General features: G+C 42.5%; 1 protein-coding gene across 1 annotated transcript in view; it reads left to right on the plus strand.

The window, feature by feature from the left end:
- The window catches only part of ELP3 (elongator acetyltransferase complex subunit 3), a 125,464-nt gene that overhangs the window by 56,459 nt on the left and 46,377 nt on the right, over window positions 1-22,628 (plus strand). Inside the window, exon 10 of the mRNA XM_069576684.1 lies at window positions 6,933-7,126. Within this exon, the coding sequence (XP_069432785.1) occupies window positions 6,933-7,126 (194 nt within the window). The remainder of the gene's footprint in view (window positions 1-6,932; window positions 7,127-22,628) is intronic.

Genomic DNA, 22,628 nt, shown 5'->3' on the forward strand with positions numbered 1-22,628 from the left:
CTTTCAATTCTGGTTTCCTCGGTATGTATGCCCTTCAGTGGGATTGCTGGGTCATAAGGCAGTTCTATTTCCAGTTCTATTTAAGGAATCTCCACACTGTTCTCCATAGTGGCTGTACTAGTTTGCATTCCCACCAACAGTGTAAGAGGGTTCCCTTTTCTCCACACCCTCTCCAGCATTTATTGCTTGTAGACTTTTGGATCGCAGCCATTCTGACTGGTGTGAAATGGTACCTCATCTGCTTTCTAATATGCTGTCTAGGTTGGTCATAGCTCTTCTTCCAAGAAGCAAGTATCTTTTAATTTTATGCCTGCAGTCAACATCTGCAGTGATTTTGGAGAAAATAAAGTCTGTCACTGTTTCCATTTTTTCCCCATCTATTTGCCATGAAGTGATGAAACAAGACACCATGATCTTAGTTATTTGAATGTTGAGTTTTAAGCCAGCTTTTTCTCTCTCCTCTTTCACTTTCATCAAGAGGCCCTTTAGTTCCTCTTCATTTTCTGCCATTAGGGTGGTGTCATCTGCATATCTGAAGGTTATTGATATTTCTCCTAGCAATCTTGATTCCGACTTGTGATTCATCCATCCTGGCATTTTGCATGATGTACTCTGCATAGGAGTTAATAAGCAAGATGATAATATACAGCCTTGACATACTCCTTTCCTAATTTGGATCCAGTCCATTGTTCCATGTCTAGTTGTAACTGTTGCTTCTTGACCTGCCTGCAGGTTTCTCAGGAGGCAGGTAAGGTGGTCTGTCTGGTATTCCCATCTGTTTAAGAACTTTCCACAGTTTGTTGTGATCCACACAGTCAAAGGGTTTAGTGTAGTCAATAAAGCCAAGGTAGATGTTTTTCTGGAATTCTGTCATTTTTCTATGATCCAGTGGATGTTGGCAATTTCATCTGTGGTTCCTCTGCCTTTTCTAAACCCAGTTTGTACATCCGGAAGTTCTTGGTTCACGTACTGTTAAAGCCTAGCTTGAAGGACTTTGAGCATTACCTTCCTAGAGTGTGAAATGAGTGCATCTATACAGTAGTTTGAACATTTTTTGGCATTGCCCTTCTTTGGGATTGGAATGAAAACTGACCTTTTCCAGTTCTGTGGCCACTGCTGAGTGTTCCAAATTTGCTGGTGTATTGAGTGAAGCACTTTAACAGCATCATCTTTTAGGATTTGAAATGACTCAGCTAGAATTCCATCACCTCCACTAGCTTTGTTCGTAGTAATGCTTCCTAAGGTGTCAGGGTCCAGCCCCAGTGGATCCAGGGTAATTTGAAGGGGAGACGGCGTCGGCAATTAGGAAAGAACTATTTATTTAGAGATATAAAGAGAGATTAAGAAAGAATAATGTAGTGGAGAAAATAAATAGGGAAAAGAGGCTGTATTCCTTGGTTTACACAAGAAGCCAATAAAGTCTCAAGACAAGAGACTTGCACCATCTATGTAGGCCACAGATGCCCTCCCGGTCTCCCGAAGGAGTGGAGACGCAAAAGTGCCTCCCCGTTCAGGTCTTAGAAACCCAGGCAAAATTAGTAGACACAGTGAGCCTTTGTGTTCCAGGCGGGAACTCAGCCTGAAAAGGAGAATGAGAGAAAAGACAAAACAGGGAGACCAGTCTTTCCAGGAATTGATCCAACTCTTTATTTTTCAGGGCAGCTTTTATACTTCAGGTTGTACATAGAGATGAATGGAGAATACAAAGTCATGCAGGGTCAGTAGTCCTGACCTTTGTTGAGACCAGACGCTTCTTTATACATACATACAAAGGTCTTAGGTGGTTTTACATCATCTTCTGGCCAGGGGGCCTGCTAACATTTTATGACCCTTTTTTTTATAACGGTCAGTCAACCAGAAAACTTATTTTTTCCAGAGGTGATTTTTCTTAAACCAGGCGCCACCCTCCGAAGGCACCAGATAAAGTTGCATTCCTATAGGGCAAAGGTTCAATGGACTATAATCAAGAAAAGAGTTTACTAGCCTAAGGTCTAATGTGATTAATATCAAAGATTATTACTTATTTTTCCCATCATACGCCAGTTATATCAATTAATGTATATGAGGGACAAGGGATATGGAGACTTAGCAGCAAATATTGGCTCAACAATGAAGCCCTCCACTGGTATATTTCTAAAAACCCACTAATACTACACTAACAATTTCTAACTTCTCAAAAGACTCTGTATTTAGAAAGTTCAGAACATCCAGTGCCTCTCACGGTTGGGAGGCTGTGAACAATTACGTGTGGTTGTAAGAGGCTGGGCAAACTTGTCAGGCAGGCTAGAGAGCCATCAGAAGAGTTTTTGGACTGAAACACTCTTGTTACGCCCAGGAAACTTATTAACTGGAGCTCCAAGTTAACTCCTTTCAGAAGAGGGTGGTGGGGGACAGCCCCCCTGTAATGTCAAAAGAGTAGGTGGAAAGCATAATGCAGTAAGGCAGACAGACTCTGGTTTTGGGGGTAGATGCTCGAAAAAGTCCAGGGGTACCCCTGAGGCCTGATCCTGCCTTTCCGTTTGTCAGGCCCCTTTCCTCATGACCTTTGCCACAGGCGGGATTCCCCACGCTGGCTCCCGGCACTAAGGCCCACTTGACCACATTCCAGGATGTCTGGCTCTAAGTGGGTGACCACACATCATGGTTATCCGGGTCATGAAGACTTTTTTTGTATAGTTCTGTGTATTCTTGCCACCTCTTCTTACTTAACCTCTTCTGCTTCTGTTAGATCCTTACCATTGCCCTCCTTTATTGTGCCCATCTTTGCATGAAAAGTTCCCTTTCCCAATTTGGAATCAGTCCATTGTTCCATGTATTACTGTTATGAGAGTTAAAGAGTTCATGATTTTAACTCTCCTCCCATTCTCTCAATATTGTAGCTCACTATTTTAGTTATGTTAGTAGTCAATGTTTGCATTACAGTTCTTACATAAATTATTATTCAGATGGATCCAAGTAATATACCCTGTACTTAGTCTCTCAGTCTTGTCCAACTCTGTGACCCCATGGAGTGTAGCCTGCCAGGCTCCCCTGTCAATGGAATTTCCCGGTCAAGAATACTGGAGTGTGTCGCCATTTCCTTCTTCAAGGGATCTTCCCCGCCAGGGATCAAACTTGCATCTCCTGTGTCTCCTGCATTGCAGATGGATTCTTTACTCACTGAGCCATCGGGGAAGCCAGTATATCATACTTTCTTAAGTAACTTTTTGTTTTTCTTCCAGTTAACTATAAAATCATCTCTCTTTTTTTTTTTCTTTTATCTTGCATATTAGTTCTCCAAGTTCCTGTAACCCTCAAATGTGCCTGTTCAGTGCCAAAGCCCCTCTGTCACTGGCCAACCCTGTCAGATACTCTAAGTTCCATTTTTAGACTGAAGATATAACTCTTGGACCTGTAACCTTCCAGCTCCAACCTGAACTGGCGATTCTCTGTCTAGTTCACAGGTGTCTTCCTTAGGGCTCCTCTTCTGACTCTCTACAGTCAGAACCTTTGTTTTAGAAACCAAATTAATCCTTTTTATTGGTTTTTTCCTTTACTTGGGCTTCCTTGATGGCTCAGATGATAAAGAATCTCCCTGCAATGCGGGAGACCCAGGTCTGCTCCCTGGGTTGGAAGATCCCCTGGAGCAGAAAATGGCAACCCTCTCCAGTATTCTTGCCTGGAGAATCCCCATGGACAGAGGAGCCTGGAGGGCTACAGTTCATGGGGTTGCAAAGAGGCAGGCACAACTGAACAACTAACACTTCACACTTCAACACTTCCTTTACTAAAACACATTCTCCAGCAGCTTCCTAAGAAAGGATTCATCATGGAAAGTAAGCTTTTACATGTTCAGGAATGTCTCTGTTCTGTCTTCCACCTTCGCACTTAACAGAATTCTATAAAGCCATTTTCCCTCCTGTTTTTCTTTTTTAAAACATTACGCTGTTGTCTTGTAGCTCTTCTAGTGCTGCTAAGAAGCACATTGTCATTCTTATTCCTGATACTGTATTCCTTATTCCTTAAAAACTACAATATATATAACCTGGGTTTTTTTCACTCTGGAGAAAGTGATGTATCACAGTGGTGTATCTTAAGAGAGTTTTTAAAAAATTAATCCTGCTATATTTTGATCCACTCTTACCATCTGAGAAATTTCTTTGTACTATGGGATACTTTTTCCTGTTTCATTCTCTGTGTTCTGTTTCTAAAACTCGTATTAGAAATGTTGGATCTCCTGGGTTGATTATCTGATATTCTTAACTTTTCTGTTTTTGTCTTTTTTTTTTTCCTGCTTTCTTATTATTTTCTCACTTCATCTTTCAACTTTTCTACTAGATGTTTTTGTTATAGTTTTAATTTCCAAGAGTTCTTTCTTATATTCTTATTGTTCAGTTCTCTAGCATCCTCTTGTTTTCTGTGTGTCTGTGTGTCTGTGTGTGTTTGCTCAGTCATGTCCAACTCTTTGTGGCCCCCTGGACTGTAGCACTCCAGGCTCCTCTGTTCATGGAATTTTCCAGGCAAAAATACTGGAGTAGGTTGTCATTTCCTTCTCTAGGGGATCTTCCTGACCCAGGGATCAAACAGACCCACGTCTCTTGTGTCTCCTACATTGGCAAGTTCTTTGCCACCTGGGAAGCCCTTTATGGATGTACTAGATCTTCTCTCTCTAAAGGAATTAATAGTTTGTTTTTTTAAGCTTTATTTTTCCTTCATGTGATGCCTCTGTTTCCTCCAAGTTCCTCTGTTTCTTTTTGTTTGGTCTACCTTTCCTGTTTTAGACTTCCCCCCAAGTATCTGATAATCATTAGCCAAATGGTAATGCTCTAAAGGTGAGGAGCTGAAAAACCAGATCACAAACTCTTCGTGGCTTATTGATGGTATACCTCACAGTAATCAGCCTTCCTTTCTTTAGGGGATTCCCAAATGTCAGTACCCTGAACTCTTATTTAGGACCATTTATTTAATCCAGAGACAAACTCTCCAGCTTGCTCTTGGGGGCTGTGGGGGATGTGTGTGTAGGTCACAGCAAACTGGTTACTGGTGTCCAGGGAGCAGGGTGGGGCCCACCATTTACCATGCTGGCTTTCACTTAATCTCCTTGTTTTCAAGCTCTGATCCTCACTCACATCTTCTTTTGCACCTGGCATCTCAGAGTCCTGCAGCTTTCTAGTTTCTCCAGGGAACAAACGGGCAGGTGACTGCCTGTAGAAGGACTCAGAGATTAGGGGAATTAGAGATAAGTCTGTGAAAAGACTTTGATCCAGTGCTGTCTCCCCTCCTGCCTGGTGCCTGCTGTTTCTGATTTACGTGCCTTCCTGGGACTCTGGTGTGACTGAGCTGCCCTTTCATCCGTATCCTCCTTCGCAGATAGTTTGTCTGCAGTTTTCTGCATTTGCAGCATTTGCCAATCTTCCATCGTCTGTCTTCCAGAAACTTACTGCCATCGCTTATTGCTCCTTCTCTCTCGTCTGATGTTCCCTTTGTTCCTCTGAGTTTATGCTTTTAAAAAAATTATTTCCCGTTATTTTAGTGTGATTTTGGAAGGAAAGAAAATAAACACATATTTCAATTCTCTGTGTTTAACCAGAAATCCTGCACCAATTCCATCTATCATCATCCTTATGAAAGGATTATATCAGTCCTTATATCTCCTAAATTTATTAGGCAAGTAGCCAGAAGTACTTTGCTGAAATCCTGTGTTCCCCATATGGATGCAGACTAGGTGGAGAGTGACTTGCATACATACTCTTTGTGGATGGCTATAGAATATTTATTAAAGACTGGATGACTCTAAAATATAAATGTTACAGGGAAAATTACACGCAGTTACAGCAGACTGTCCCTCAGAGCCAATGGTGCACAAAGATTACAGCATTTAAGATGATAATAGGAATCAATGAGAGAGATCGAAAACTCAGTAGTTCTATCTCTTTGGAAAGCAAGTTACACAATGGAAAGCTCTGGAGTAATAACAGCACAAGATAGAAAGCATTTACTCCATTCACAAGATACAGTACTCTGGCCGTTTAGATACTAATGCCAGGTCGGGGTGAGAGGGAACTATATGAATCCACTTTAATTCCTCCATCACATGTCAAGTGGAATCTAGATAAGAGCAAATTTGCGGTGCAAAATCATAGAAAGGAGAAGGCTTGATGTCTCCTTGCTTTATCCCAAGTAAAGAAATGAGCCAGCTGGGGTGATACAATGCAGGAAATGACTGTGTCAAAAGAGATGAATTAGCTGTATCACTCAGCATCCAGGTGACAAATGGACTGTGTGTGTCTTCTGGGTTAGGAATGGCACCCGTTGGCCTGAGAGCAACACAGTCATACCCAGGGGTCAGCATACTTTCTCTGCAGAGGGCCACACAGGAAACATTGTACGTCTTGCAGCCCAGATAATGATCTATGTCACTTTTAAAAGTCACTTTTAAATATATTTCATTATTAAAGGAGGATACGGTCTGGAGGTGAAGGCAGGCATCAGATAAATCGTCAGTGTGATGATGTTAAGAAAGCAATAATAACAGAATTCCCCTCCTCCAAAAAAATTTAAGTGAAGCAACTTGTATTTGAAGGTCAGTGAGACCTCGTTGAAGAACTGGCATTCAAGCTGAGACCTAAAGGTGAGCTAGATGAAGAAAACCTGATAAGATTTCCAGGCAGAGGGAATGGCCTTTGCCACAGCGGGAAGGCAAGGTGGGGAGGCTGGCAGGGACACCGCAGCAATGGCCAGGAGCTGGGTCAGCCGGGGCTCGGGCATCCAGCACCCAAGTGTCTTGCTCCCATGAGACTGTAAAAACAGTGAGTTTCTGTTCTGTCTCCCCTCGCTTGATGGAAAGTAGTCTAGGAACCAGGCAGGTGGTGTGAGAGAAGTTGGCCCCGGATGGAACCTTCACCACGGGTAATCTCCATGTAACTAATGGAGCTCATCTTCTCTCTCCACAGGAGTTTTTCGAGAACCCAGCTTTCCGTCCTGACGGTTTGAAACTCTATCCGACCCTGGTGATTCGTGGGACAGGGCTCTATGAGCTGTGGAAGTCAGGAAGATACAAGAGTTACTCCCCGAGCGACCTGATCGAATTGGTAGCCCGGATCCTGGCCCTCGTGCCCCCGTGGACTCGAGTGTACCGCGTGCAGAGGTAGTGTGTTACCTTACATGCCAGCCGTGATTGGTGACGACAGGTCTGTCTATCCACACTTTCTAATGAGAATAGTGTCATTGAAAATTGATGGGTTTGAATTTTTTTCATTACAAATGGGACACCAGGAATGCTCTCCGTAGACAGAGGGTCTGGAAACAAATGGGACACCAGGAACGTTCTCCGTAGACAGAGGGCCTGGGAACAAATGGGACACCAGGAATGCTCTCTGTATATAGAGGGTTTGGGGATGAGACATGTCCAGGCTGCTTTGCTAGTGTCACGAGTGTCCATGTGCTCACTCCTCCACTCATTCATGAGCCAGGAGGTGGACGGAGGGTGACGGTCAGCAGGGTGCTGTTGGGTGGCAGTAGCCTATGATCTCAGTCTGCGTTTCCTCTTCTGGATCTGCTCCAACCCAGACCCTGTACTGACTGTGAGAGGATACACTATGCCATGTGTGTTTTACCCCTGTTCTAGAGCCTCTGAAAGAGTAGCAACAGGCATTCTTCACTGATACTGATCAAAGTATGGAGAGTGACCTATTCCTGTTGGCATGAAGGAAATCATCTGAACGGTTTTTTCTAGGAGAGAGAATCTGAGATCTCATTTACAATCATGGTTTTTATTTTTTCTTCTTGTCTGTGCTCTGAGGCACGCGGGATCTTAGTTCCCTGATCAGGGATCAGAACGATGCCCCCTGCAGTGGAAGTTTAGTTCAGTTCACTCACTCAGTCGTGTCCGACTCTTTGCGACCCCATGGACTGCAGCACACCAGGCCTCCCTATCCATGACTAACTTCCTAGAGCTTGTTCAAACTCATGTCCATCGAGTTGGTGATGCCATCCAACCATCTCATCCTCTGTTGTCCCCTTCTCCTCCCGCCTTCAGTCTTTCCCAGGATCAGGGTCTTTTCCTATGAGTCAGTTCTTCACATCAAGTGGCCAAAGTATTGGCGTTTCAGCTTCAGCATCAGTCTTTCCAATGAATATTCAGGACTGATTTTCTTTAGGGTTGACTGGTTTGATCTCTTTGCAGTCCAAGGGATTCTCAAGAGTTTTCTCCAACACCACAGTTCAAAAGCATCTAATTGTTCGGCATTCAGCTTTCTTTATAGTCCAACTCTCACATCTATACATGACCACTGGAAAAACCATAACCTTGACTAGACGGACCTTTGTTGACAAAGTAGTGTCTGTGCTTTTTAATATGCTGTCTAGGTGGGTCATAGCTTTTCTTCCAAGGAGCAAGTGTCTTTTAATTTCATGGCTGCAGTCACCATCTGCAGTGATTCTGGAGCCCCCCCAAAATAAAGTCTCTTGCTCTTTGCATTGTTTCCCCATCTATTTGCCATGAAGTGATGGGACCAGATGCCATGATCTTAGTTTTCTGAATGTTGAGTTTTAAGTCAGCTTTTTAACTCTCCTGTTTTACTTTCATCAAGAGGCTCTTTAGTTCTTCTTCAATTTTTGCCATTAGGATGGTGTCATCTGCGTATCTGAGGTTATTGATATTTTTCCTGGCAACCTTGATTCCAGCTTGTGCTTCATCCAGCCTGGCATTTCGCATGATGTACTCTGCATATAAGATAAATAAACAGGGTGACAATATACAGCCTTCACATGCTCCTTTCTCGATTTGGAACCAGTCTGTTGTTCCATGTCCAGTTCTAACTGTTGCTTCCTGACCGGCATACAGATTTCTCAAGAGGTGGGTACGGTGGTCTGGTATTCCCATCTCTTTTAAGAATTTTCCACAGTTTGTTGTGATCCACACAGTCAAATCTTTAACATAGTCAATGAAGCATGAGTAGATGTTTTTCTGAAACTCTCTTGCTTTTTCGATGATCCAGCAAATGTTGGCAATTTGATCTCTGGTTCCTCTGCCTTTTCTAAATCCAGCTTGAACATCTGGAAGTTCACAGTTCATGTACTATTGAAGCCTGGCTTGGAGAATTTTGAGCATTACTTTACTAGCATGTGGGATGAGTGCAATTGTGCAGTAATTTGAACATTCTTTGGCATTGCCCTTCTTTGGGATTGGAATGAAAACTGACCTTTTCCAGTCCTGTGGCCACTGCTGAATTTTCCAAAGTTGCTGGCATATTGAGTGCAGCACTTTCACAGCATCATCTTTTAGGATTTGAAATAGCTCAACTGGAATTCCATCACCTCCACTAGCTTTGTTCATAGTGATGCTTCCTAAGGCCCACTTAACTTCACTTTCTAGGATGTCTGGCTCTAGGTGAGTGATCACACCATTGTGCTTATCTGGGTCATGAAGATCTTTTTTGTATATTTCTTCTGTGTATGCTTCTTTATATCTTCTGCTTCTGTTAGGTCCATACCATTTCTGTCCTTTATTGTGCCCACCTTTGCATGAAATGTTCCCTTGGTAGCTCTCATTTTCTTAAAGAGATCTCTAGTCTTTCTCCATTCTATTGTTTTCTTCTATTTATTTGCATTGATCACTGAGGAAGACTTTCTTATCTCTCCTTGCTATTCTTTGGAACTCTGCATTCAATTGGGTATATCATTCCTTTTCTCCTTTGCCTTCTGCTTCTCGTCTTTACTCAGCTATGTGTAAGGCCTCCTCAGACAACCAGTTTGCCTTTTTGCATTTCTTTTTCTTGGGAATAGTCTTGATCACTGCCTCCAGTACAGTGTCACAAACCTCTGTCCACAGTTTTTCAGGCACTCTATCAGATCTAATCCCTTAAATCTGTTTGTTACTTCCACTGTATAATCATAAGGGATTTGATTTAAGGTCATACCTGAATGGTCCAGTGGTTTTCTCTGTGTTCTTCAGTTTAAGTCTGAATTTGGCAATAAGGAGTTCATGATCTAAGACACAGTCATCTCCTAGTCTTGTTTTTGCTGATTGTATAGAGCTTCTCCATCTTTGGCTGCAATGGATATAATCAGTCTGATTTCAGTATTGACCATCCAGTGATGTCAGTTTGTCTTCTCCAAGAGTCTTCTGTCCAAGAGTCTGCTGTTGTGTTGTTGGAAGACAGTATTTGCTATGACCAGTGCGTTCTCTTGGCAAAACTCAGTCTTTGTTCTGCTTCATTTTGTTCCAAGGCCTAATTTGCCTGTTACTCCAGGTATCTCTTGACTTCCTACTTTTGCATTCCAGTCCCCTGTAATGAAAAGGACATCTTTTTTGGGTGTTAGTTCTAGAAGGTTTTGTAGGTCCTCATAGAACCATCCAACTTGAGCTTCTTCAGCATTACTGGTTGGAGCATAGACTTGGATTACTGTGATCTTGAATGGTTTGCCTTGCCTCTGACAAATAGATCATTCTGTCATTTTTGAGATTGCATCCAAGTACTGCATTTTGGACTCTTTTGTTGACTATGAGGGCTACTCCATTTCTTCTAAGGGATTCTTGCCCACAGTAGTAGATATAATGGTCATCTGAGTTAAATCCACCGATTCCAGTCCATTTTAGTTCGCTGATTCCTAAAGTGTTGATGTTCACTCTTGCCATCTCCTGTTTGACCACTTCCAATTTACCTTGATTCATGGACCTAACATTCCAGGTTCCTATGCAATATTGTTCTTTACAGCATCGGATTTTACTTCCATCACCAGTCACATCCACAACTGGGTGTTGTTTTTGCTTTGGTTCCATCTCTTAATTTTTTCTGGAGTTATTTCTCTTTTCTTCTCCAGTAGCATATTGGGCACCTATTGACCTGGGGAGTTTATCTTTCAGTGTCCTATCTTTTTGCCTTTTCATACTGTTCATGGGGTTCTTAAGGCAAGAATACTGAAGTGGTTTGCCATTCCCTTCTCCAGTGGACCACGTTTTGTCAGAACTCTCCACCATGACCCGCCTGTCTTGGGTGGCCCTAGTTTCATTGAGTTAGACGAGGCTGTGGTCCATGTGATCAGTTTGGTTAGTTTTCTGTGACTGTGGTTTTCAGTCTGTCTGCCCTCTGATGGAGAAGGATAAGAGGCTTATGGAAGCCTCCTGATGGGAGAGACTGACTGAGGGGGAAGCTGGATCTTGTTCTGATGGCCATGCTCAGTAAATCTTTAATCCAATTTTCTGTTGATGGATGGGGCTGTGTTCCCTCCCTGTTGTTTGACCTGAGACCAAACTATGGTGGAGGTAATGAAGATAATGACGACCTCCTTCAAAAGGTCCCCTGGACACACTGCCACACTCAGTGCCCCCGACCCTGCAGCAGGCCACCGCTGACCCACACCTCTGCCAGAGACTCCTGGACGCTCACAGGCAAGTCTGGGTCAGTCTCTTGTGGTCACTGCTCCTTTCTCCTGGGTCCTGGTGTGCATAAGGTTCTGTTTGTGCCCTCCAAGAGTCTGTTTCCCTAGTCCTGTGCAAGTTCTGGTGGCTCTGTGGTGGGGTTAATGGCGACCTCCTCCAAGAGGGCTTATGCCACAGCCAGGTCTGCTGCACAGAGCCCCTGCCCCTGCGGCAGGCCACTGCTGACCGTACCTCCCCAGGAGACACCCAAACACTCAAAGGCAGGTCTGGCTCAGTCTCTGTGGGGCCTCCTGGTGCACGCAAGGTTCTGTTTGTGCCCTCCAAGAGCCTGTTTCCTGGATCCTGTGCAAGTTCTGGCGGCTCTATGGTGGGTTTAATGGCGACCTCCTCCAAGAGGGCTTATGCCATACCCAGGTCTGCTACACAGAGCCCCTGCCCCTGCGGCAGGCCACTGCTGACCTGTATTTTCTCAGGAGACACTTAAACACTCACAGGCAGGTCTGGCTCAGTCTCTGTGGGGCCTCCTGGTGCACACAAGGTTTTGTTTGAGCCCTTGGAGCATCTCTGATGGGTATGGGGTTTGTTTCTAAATGCAGTTTCACCCCTCCTGCCGTCTTGCTGGGGCTTCTCCTTTGCCCTTGGATGTGGGGTATTATCTCTTTTTGGTGGGATCCAACACTGTCCTGTCAACGGTTGTTCAGCAGCGAGTTGTAATTTTGGAGTTTTTGAAGGAGAAGATGAGCGCATGTCCTTCTCTGCCATCTTGCAGATATACTGTAGTGGGAGAGTGGAGCGCTAACCACTGGACACTCAGGGAAGTTCCACCCCAGCCTTTTTTTCCTAACCAGAAACATAACACTGAAGATAAAATTTAAAAGCCATAAAGTTACCTACTTACTATAATCCTGACAAAGCCATTCCTGCATTTCCTGGTTGTTAAGGCACATTTCCACCACCCTGGTCAAAACCACCCAGATTCTAGTATTACCAGTAAAAGGCCAAATGGGATTAACAAATGGATGTCCTGTCAGCTATCCTGTGACTAGTACTCTGCTGAGCACAAAGACTGTGCTACTCATAACATACAGCAGAACTGTCAACTATGGGAAAATCATCAAGGATGTAAAATAATGGATTTGCTTAAAGGTCAAAGGGTGTTTGGGCTTCCTGGGTGACTCGGTGGTAAAGAATCCACCTGCCAATGCAGGAGACACAGGTTTGATCCCTGGTTCAGGAAGATCCTCTGAGGTAGGAAATGGCAGCCTACTCCAGTATCCTTGCCTGGAGAATCCCATGAGCAGAGGAGCCTGATGGGCTACAGTCCATGGGGTCGCAAAGAGTCAGACATGACTGAGTAACTAAACAAGAACAACATCAAAGAATGTTTACACATTTCTGCCACAACATGTTGATTTCTTACATTTTTATAATTGTTGGCCCACCATAAGCACCAAAATTGCTTAATGATTTTTTTAAGTACAGTTAAAAATACAAAGGAGAAGGACTTCCTCGGTGGTCCAGTGGTTAAGACTCTGTGCTCCCAATGCCAGTCTCCATGCTCCATGACCCTAAGTTCGAATCCTGGTTAGGGAACTTGGATCCTGCATGCTGTATGATGTAACCATAAATAAATAAATATACAACAATTTCTTTTTTAGAAAATTACTAAGGAGATAGTGATGAGAAAATTCAGTTATCACAATAATTTGCATTCTCCTCCTTCTCTCTCACCTTTCTGGAACAATTCAGCCTAAGAGACATTAGGAGGTACTGAGCCATGCAGGCGTCCGCATGGAGATCTAGGGAGCAATGGGACCCAGAGCTCGGGGAGGAGGGTGTTCTTGTGGAGGAGTCAGTTGTGGGGTTCAGGCTGGAGCAGCCCAGATGTGAGGGGGGACATTCTTGCTGATGCCTGCCCTTGGCACCATTTGTCAGCAGGGCGAGGAGAGTGTGTCCAGGGGATCAGAGATGAGGACAGAAAGAAAGGGTCAATAACATGCAGGAGGTGGATCTAGTAGGTAGACAATATTAAGGGTAATGGAGCTGGGTTTTTGTTATCTGAAAAGGGAATATGTCATTGTTGTGCAGTTGCTAAGTAATGCCCGACTCTTTGTGACCCCATGGACTGTAGCCCTCCAGGCTGCTCTGTCCATGGGATTCTCCAGGCAAGCATACTGCCATTCCCTTCTGCAGGGGATCTTCCCAACCCAGGGATCAAGCCTGCTTTGGCAGGCAGGTTCTTTACCATTGAGCCATCAGGGAAGCCTGAAAATGGAACTACAAATATGAAAAAGGAAAAAGTTAGAATATACCACATGGTGCTCTGGAATAGGGGATACTGGTGTGAACTTGTGGTTTTCAACCTGATGGTAGATATAGAAATAATTGTAACAAACGATAACAAATACAGTATGTGTGTGTGGACATGTCCTGTTCACAGTCTATTTAAGGGCATGGTTTTTGCTATTCTGGGCTGCTTGTTGGTGAGGTGGCTGTTTGAAATGGCCTCTAAACATAGTACTGAAGTGTTGTATAGTGTTCCTGCATGCAAGAAGGCTATAACTGTGCCTTATGGAGAAAATACCTATGTCAGATTAGCTTCATTCAGACATGAGCTAGTTGAGGCATGAGTTCAATGTTAATGAAGCATCTCTCCATCTATTAAGAGAAAGAGAGAGTGCAAGACCGTAAATAGAAACACAGATTATTTAAAAGTCATGTTTGATCAGCTGATGGGAATGCTGGGACCAGAGGCTCGCAGGAAGCTGGGATGGAGTCTAGGATTAGACAGTACTAAAGCACCACTGTAGTCTCTGGATTTTGGTGGTTGTATTATGGTTACAGAAAAGAATATCCTTGTTGTAGTCTGAAGCGACTTAGCAGCAGCAGCAGGAGATGCTTAAGAGTATTCTGGGGGGCCATTGGGACATCTTGTTCCCAATTTACTTTCAAATACTTGAGGAATATAGTTATTGGTACCACACTTGGGAATTTTTCTGTGACTTTGAGATTGTTTCCAAAAAAATAAATATGATAGAAAACAAAGATGCAGTAAGTAGTGTTAACAACAGCAAAAGAAAAGTTTCCATTGCATTTAACTGACTGGGGCCACCAGAGGAAAGCGGATACACTACTTCTCAGCAGTCAAGCAAGGCAGCAGGTATTACAGAACAGACATTTCCCAGCCATGGCCGCCTGTTTGCTTTTTCTTTTTTTTTTTTAGCCAAGAGTAACAAGGCATAGCATGGGAAATCAGATGAAGAGTTTGCATCCTCCCCACTGTATTTAAATCCTTTAGTGCTGTAACCAGTGAGTCTCAAGCAACGAAGACATTGCTAAAACATTAAAAGCTTCATTTTACAGGTTTTATGAAATATCACTGAGGGACACTATCCTGGCTTATCATCAACTGAAAAAATAAGGGCTTTGAGAAAACAGGAGCAGCAAATATAATCTCTCCAGTAAAACTATAAAGGGGTCATGACAGAAAGAATTAAGAGTATGTATTTTAGACAATCAAAAGGGCATAGGAGGAGAAAGTCTTGATATTATGCATGACTAACATGAAGCTGATTAAAGAAACATCCATGTTCCCAGTTCTCCTGTCTGGACCCCATTACAGCTCTCTGGAAAATCGAACAGTAGAAGAGGCCCCTGCCCCCGTCCCGCCCCCAGCTCTAATCCTAGAGGCCAGACTGTCAGAGGTGTTTTCTCTACTAGTACATCGCTCACAGGGTTTATGCGGAACACGCAGTGCACGGGGGTGAACATTAAGCTTTTGAAGTGACACTCTTATTACTTTACCAACGTGTGAGTGAATTAAAACCTGATAGACTGCTGTGAAACAAGAAGTAAAATGCCAACTTGGTAATGTCCTCAGTGAATCTCTGGACAGTTTCTATTTGAAGACAGTGATGATTCAGTTGCCAACAGTGAAGACCTTTGGTAGAGAGTCATCTCGAATTTAGCTGTGTGGTCAGATTTTCATGCTTTGGGACTGATAATTTACTTAACTTTTTAATTTATTTTTGATTTGGAAGAAGGTTGTTTTACACCGTTCTGTAGGTTTCTGGCGTACAACAACACGAATCAGCCATCAGTTCAGTTCAGTCGCTCAGTCGTGTCCGACTCTTTGCGACCCCATGAATCACAGCACACCAGGCCTCCCTGTCCATCACCAACTCCCGGAGTACACTCAGACTCACGTCCATCGAGTCCATGATGCCATCCAGCCATCTCATCCTCTGTCATCCCCTTCTGCCCCCAATCCCTCCCAGCATCAGAGTCTTTTCCAATGAGTCAACTCTTCACATGAGGTGGCCAAAGTACTGGAGTTTCAGCTTTGGCATCATTCCTTCCAAAGAAATCCCAGGGTTGATCTCCTTCAGAATGGACTGGTTGGATCTCCTTGCAGTCCAAGGGACTCTCAAGAGTCTTCTCCAACACCACAGTTCAAAAGCCTCAATTCTTCGGTGCTCAGCTTTCTTCACAGTCCAACTCTCACATCCATACATGACCACTGGAAAAACCATAGCCTTGACTAGACAGACCTTTGTTGGCAAAGTAATGTCTCTGCTTTTCAATATGCTATCTAGGCTGATCATAACTTTTCTTCCTATACATATATCCCCTCTCTCCCTTGCTTCTCTCCCCCACAGAGAGCCAGGCTGGGCTCCCTCTCTTATATAGCAACTTCCCTCTTAATTCTGAAGTTGATTATTTTCTAGTATTTTTAATATAAAGATAAAATCTTTGTCATTTTATTTTTACATTTTTGTGTTTTTAATATAGCTATGATGTTGTTTTTCATGTTTCCATTAGAATTCTGTTTTTTTGTGTAGCTCACTGTGGACTTCCCTGTAGCTCAAACGGTAAAGAATCTGCCTGCAATGCAGGAGACCAGAGTTCGATCCCTGGGCCTGGAAGATCCTCTGGAGAAGGGAACAGCAATTGTCTCCAGTATTCTTGCCTGGAGAATCCCATGGTGGGCTACAGTCCGTGGGGTTGCAAATAGTCGGACATGACTAAGTGACTAACACACATATATTGTGGAATTCATTCAAGTTTACAATATCCTGCTACTTGTTTTTTAACCATTTTATTTACATATTTTGTTTATATATACTGCATAATATGATTCAAGTTTATTTTATATTGACTTGCTTTTGGTTATCAATAATCACTGAAATTCTTGACTAGGCTTTTGTGGTACTCGGCTGTAGGGTGTAATGTGGCACCACTGTTCATTGATCCCAGTACATTTCTTTTTGATCATGTGATTTTTATGCTTCTTCCCAACAAAGTTTGTAGAATAGTACTAATTATCAGAACTTACATTTTCTTCTCAATTTTCAGCCATGTATTTAATTTTTCTTGCAATATAACTATATTTACATCAACACAATGATATTTCATTTATAAAGGTACTATAAAATCACTTTCAATATATGTGGTATTAACAGGCTTACATTATTTTCCTAAAACTTTCTTTGTATAATTGGGATGCAGTACATTTTGTTATTGTTGTTCAGCTGTCAAGTCATATCCACTCTTTGCGACCCCATGGAATGCAATGCACCAGGCTTTCCAGTCCTTCACTATCTCCCAGAGTTTGCTCAAACTCATGTCCATTGAGTCCATGATGCTGTCTAACCATCTCATCCTCTGCCACCCTCTTCTTTTGCCGTCGGTCTTTCGTAGCATCAGGGTCGTTTCCAAATATGCCACCCTTCGCATCAGGTGGCCAAAGTATTGCAGCTTCAGCATCAGTCCTTCCAGTGAATGTTGGGGTTGATTTCCTTTAGGATTGACTAGTTTAATATCTTTGCTTTCCAAGGGACTTTCAAGAGTCTTCTCCAGCACCCCAGTTCAAAGGCATCAATTCTTTGGCACTCAGCCTTCTTTATGATCCAACTCTGACATCCATACATGACTCCTGGCAAATCCATAGCTTTGACTATACAGACTTTTGTCAGCAAAGTAATGTCTCTGCTTTTTAATACTCTGTCTAGGTTTCCCATCCCTTTCCTTCCAAGGAGCAAGTCCTTTGATTGCATGCCTGCAGTCACCATCCACAGTGATTTTGGAGCCCAAGAAAGGAAAATCTGTCATTGCTTCTGCTTTTTCCCCATCTGTTTGCCATGAAGTGATGGAACCAGATGCCATGATGTTAGTTTTCTGAATGTTGAGTTTTGAGCCAGCTTTTCCATTCTTCTTTTCACCCTCATCAAGAGGCTCTTTCGTTTCTCTTCACTTTCTGCCGTTAGAGTGGTATCATCTGCATATCTGAGGTTACCACCAGAGTAAATCTTCATAGCAGGTGGCAGGTTTTGTATTATTGCTACCACTTCTAGTATTTTATGCTTCTCTTTATACTGTCATCATGATCACGTCACAGTGTCTTGTGTGATAGTACAATGAGTTCTCTCAATTTAACAGACAGTAGGTCTGTGCGGTACATTTTATACACTGGCAAAGAATGCTTTTTGAATTCTAGTCAGTGATTTGAAAAATAATCTTTATAGTTATCATTTTAATGGCAGCCTGGTAATCTAGCATTTCAATTTGTCTCATTCAGCAAATTGTTCCCTAATGTTGGACATTTAGGTTGCTTCCTAGTTTCTTCATCTCTCTTTTTTTTTATTATTATTACCTTGGCCTCCACTCCATGAAAATTCATCTGCATAGAACTTTTTGCTTCTGTTGAAGTAACCTGTTAGAGTAGTAGAACCCAGGAGAAAGATTACTTGTTAAAAAAAGGGATCTAAGCGTTGTTGTAACTATTCCTATTAACATACTTTCTGGAACAAGGAGTGTATAAATAAATGAGTGTTCCTTTTTTACTATGTATATTGATATGGTTTTCCAAAGGAATTATGTCAGATTAGAGTAAATATGCAGTTTCTGGTTTTATCACAACCTCTACAGAATTAAATGGTTATATTTTTTATTTTATTTACCTAGGGATTTTAATTGGCATTTCCCTAGTTATTAGGATTAACATTTCTCCCATGAAGCTGATTATTATTTGTGTCGTCTTACATCAGTTGTCTGTTTATATATAATTTGCCTGTCATGGAATTTGGATCATAAAGAAGATAGATGGTGCTTTTTATTGAGATAGGTCAAAAAGAAAACTTGATAAATTTTACCTTTCAAAGGTCTTGGAATGATCTCCTCTTTCCTGGGCAGATAGACTAGGAAACCAGCAAACTTATGTTCGTGTTCACATGGTACACTTCAGTTCAGTTCAGTCTCTCAGTCGTGTCCGACTCTTTGCAACCCCATGAACAGCAGCACCTCAGGCCTCCCTGTCCATCACCAACTGTGGGCGTCTACCCAAACTCATGTCCATTGAGTCGGTGATGTCATCCAACCATCTCATCTTCTGTCGTCCCCTTCTCCTCCTGCCCTCAGTTTTTTGCAGCATCTGGGTCTTTCAAATGAGTCAGCTCTTTGCATCAAGTGGCCAAAGTATTGGAGTTTCAGCTTCAACATCAGTCCTTCCAATGAACACCCAGGACTGATTTCCTTTAGGATGGACTGGCTGGATCTCCTTGCAGTTCAAGGGACTCTCAAGAGTCTTCTCTAAAACCACAGTTCGAAGGCATCAATTCTTCAGTGCACGGCTTTCTTTATAGTCCAACTCTCACATCTATACATGACCACTGGAAAGACCATAGCCTTGACTAGACAGACCTTTGTTGACAAAGTAATGTCTCTGCTTTTTAATATGCTGTCTAGGTTGGTCATAACTTTCCTTCCAAGGAGTAAGCGTCTTTTAATTTCAGTTGCAATTACCATCTGCAGTGATTTTGGAGCCCCCCGAAATAAAGTCTGACACTGTTTGCGCTGTTTCCCCATCTATTTTGCCATGAAGGGATGCGACTGGATGCCTTGATCTTAGTTTTCTGAATGTTGAGTTTTAAGCCAACTTTTTTGCTCTCCTCTTTCACTTTCATCAAGAGGCTCTTTAGTTCTTCTTCACTTTCTGCCATAAGGGTGGTGTCATCTGCATATCTGAGTTTATTGATAGTAACACTTGACAGTTTGGTAGCTGTGTTTTGGTAAAACAGCTTCCTATCTCTGCATGAAAATGTTATACTCCATTTACTGCTATTTCTAAAGTTATGTTCAGATACAGCTAGAATACCATATATCTCGACTTCCAGAAAGAAATTTGTATCAAGGACTCAATGGTCAGATTTTGAAAGAGAAGTGCTAAGGGAAGTGTTAATGGGTGATTCAAGCATTACATGCAAATGTGTACAAGAGAAGGCTGAGTGTTTAGATGGTGTTAAGTGGCTGAGAAACCTTCTGATTTGGGGAAAGAATCACAGGGTTTTCACTCTGCAGTGTTTCTTCTAGCTTTGGTTTTAAACTTTTAGAATAATTCTGAAAATGTAGAAAACTGATATGGTCCAGAAGTACAACTGAGCATCCTCACTCTGTTCATTTGGAAGCGGTTGGTTATATCTTGCTGTAAAGAAACCATTGGCAAAGGAAAAAGCCTCCTCCCAGGGTGTTTAATCCAGGGGATTTTATTAATTATAGTTTATTTTTGTTTTAAATCATAGCAAAGGAAAATTGTGTGTCTTTGTGTTCTGTGCCTTAGAAAATCTGGCTTATTCCTATGTAGGTTCACCTAGTGTCAGCTTCTGCTAATTACAGACAATTTGCTTAGTGTTGACTCGTGAAACTAAACTCATACACGGAGAAGAAGTTTCTAGGAATTATTTTCTGGACAGGTATCAGAAGAAATGAACAAAGGAAGGAAAGTGGGAAGGAAGATATTTCAAGTAAAAACAATGTTTTACACTTGTCTTCTTTAAAAAAATTACAATTTCCTCACGCCACCTACCCCTCCTTTTTCTTTCTTCACTATTTTACACTTTAAATTTTATGACAGTTGAGTCAGTAACATCTAACTGGGTATTTTTATGAAGTAGCACCCCAGTGAATCATTCTGTATTGCAGCACGGAAGAGTGGAGGCAATGATTAAATGTAAAATTCTCTCCAGACACTGATGGAGCCACATTAAACTGCCGCTGCCCACAGGCTATTTGACAGCTGTCTGCCTTGATGTGACTTTTAAATCAATGTGAAGCATTAGAATAGAATACCAATTTGCAACCAAAAGATGTTTCTGAGGTGTGAGGAACTTCAGACCAAAAAAAGCTCTAGACATCACTTTGAAAGACTTTCGATGAGCAAATTGCAAATATTAGTACCTCTAAGCTTGACAGGTTACCTATTGAGATAGAAAAGTGAATATTCCTGAATGGAGTATCTCTTCAAGCCAAGAAAGTGAAACTAGACTGAAATTGAAAACCCTAAAAATAAATGAAACTCGCACCTAGATGGATGTGGCAAAGTCAGAGCGTCCATAATCTTACCTGGACTTTGAACTCCTGAGAGTCTGGGATAGTGTCAGTTTATGTATTCCAGGTTGCTTTATATACTGTGTTGCACATAGAAGATGCTCAATGTATATAGAACTCTCTCTCTTCATTTTCAGTGAAAATAAATTTTTATCTCTGAAAGTGGAGATGGCCACATTTCTATTCTGTAATGAGGAAAAACTCCCTTCTGGGACACTCCAGGCATCTCACTGCCAAAGACCCTTAAAGCCATGTTGCATGTTGTAGTGACGGACATGAATGTAAGGACATTTATGAGCTGTCAGAATCCTTGTGAAGCCCTGTGTTACCAGGTTAGCACTGACTTGTGCTTTGGGGTAGCTAGCCCTAGCTTCAAGGGATGTGCAGCCTTGTAGTCTCAAGGGTCTTTAACTTGGATTAATGCTCTGTTCTCATTATCTTGAAATCATTAATGATATTTTAAGAAGAGACCCTCTGTTCTCATTTTGCACTACTGCTGCTGCTAAGTCCCTTCAGTCATGTCTGACTCTTTGCGACCCCGTAGACGGCAGCCCATCAGGCTCTGCTGTCCCTGGGATTCTCCAGGCAAGAACACTGGAGTAGGCTGCCATTTCCTTCTCCAATGCATGAAAGTGAAAAGTGAAAGTGAAGTCGCTCAGTCATGTCCGACTTTTCACGACCCCATGGACTGCAGCCTACCAGGCTCCTCCATCCATGGGATTTTCCAGGCAAGAGTACTGGAGTGGGTTGCCATTGCCTTCTCAGGCCCCATAAATGATTAACTAGCCCTGCTGGTAATTCTGTATTTCCTTCTATCATATAGTTCTGTTTAATAGCACTACTCCTCAGAGAATTTACTTGTATTGAACATTTTAGTATGTCTTTTAAAAGTACTGGTACATTATTAGAAATATTTTGTAGACCCCCTCTTCCTTTGCCTTCACCTCCCCTTCCCATCATCGCCAGCGGAGGCAATACCCCAGAGCTGTTGACAGGAGCATGCCTGACCCCGGAAGAAATGGGGAGTGAGAGCAGCGAGTGCAGAGGCGGCAGATAGAGTAGTTGGGAGGCTGGTTACATTGAGCAAATGATTGTTGTTTGATTTAGCAAACACATAAGCATACTAAAAATAAGAGAGCCAGACTTCTTCCTGAAGGGATTTACAAGCATTGAAAAGTAGAAAGTTGAAAACAACACTGAGCCCTGGATCAGAATTGTAATTATCAGCACGATCTCACAGCTTTTTAAATTGATATATAGAAATAGATAGACGTATTGTTGTTTTTAGTTGCTAAGTTGTGTCCAACTTCTTGTGACATCATGAACCTCAGTGCACTGGGCTTCCCTGTCCTTTACTGTCTCCCGGAGCTTGCTCAAACTAATGTCTGTTGAGTTGGTGATGCCATCCAACCATCTCATCCACTGCTGCCCCCTTCTCCTGCCCTCAGTCTTTCCCAGAATCAGGGTCTTTTCCAATGAGTCAGCTGTTCACATCAGGTGGCCAAAGCACTGGAGCTTCAGCATCAGTCCTTCCAGTGAACTCAATTCCATTGAATTCCAATCAACTTAATTCAGACTTGATTTCCTTTAGCATTGACTGTTTGATCTCCTTGCAGTCCAAGGGACTCTCAAGAGTCTTCTCCAGCACCACAATTTGAAAGCATCAATTCTTTGGCTCTCAGCCTTCTTTATGGTCCAACTCTCACATCCATATGTGACTACTGGAAAAACCATAGCTTTGACTATATAGACCTTTGTCGGCAAAGTGATGTCTAATATGCTGTCTAGGTTTGTCGTACCTTTCCTTCCAAGGAGCAAGTGTCTTTTAATTTTATGGCTGCAGTCACCATCCGCAGTGATTTTGGAGCCCAAGAAAAGAAAATCT

Source organism: Ovis canadensis, chromosome 2 (genome assembly GCF_042477335.2).
Source record: "Ovis canadensis isolate MfBH-ARS-UI-01 breed Bighorn chromosome 2, ARS-UI_OviCan_v2, whole genome shotgun sequence".
Lineage (NCBI taxonomy): Eukaryota > Metazoa > Chordata > Mammalia > Artiodactyla > Bovidae > Ovis > Ovis canadensis.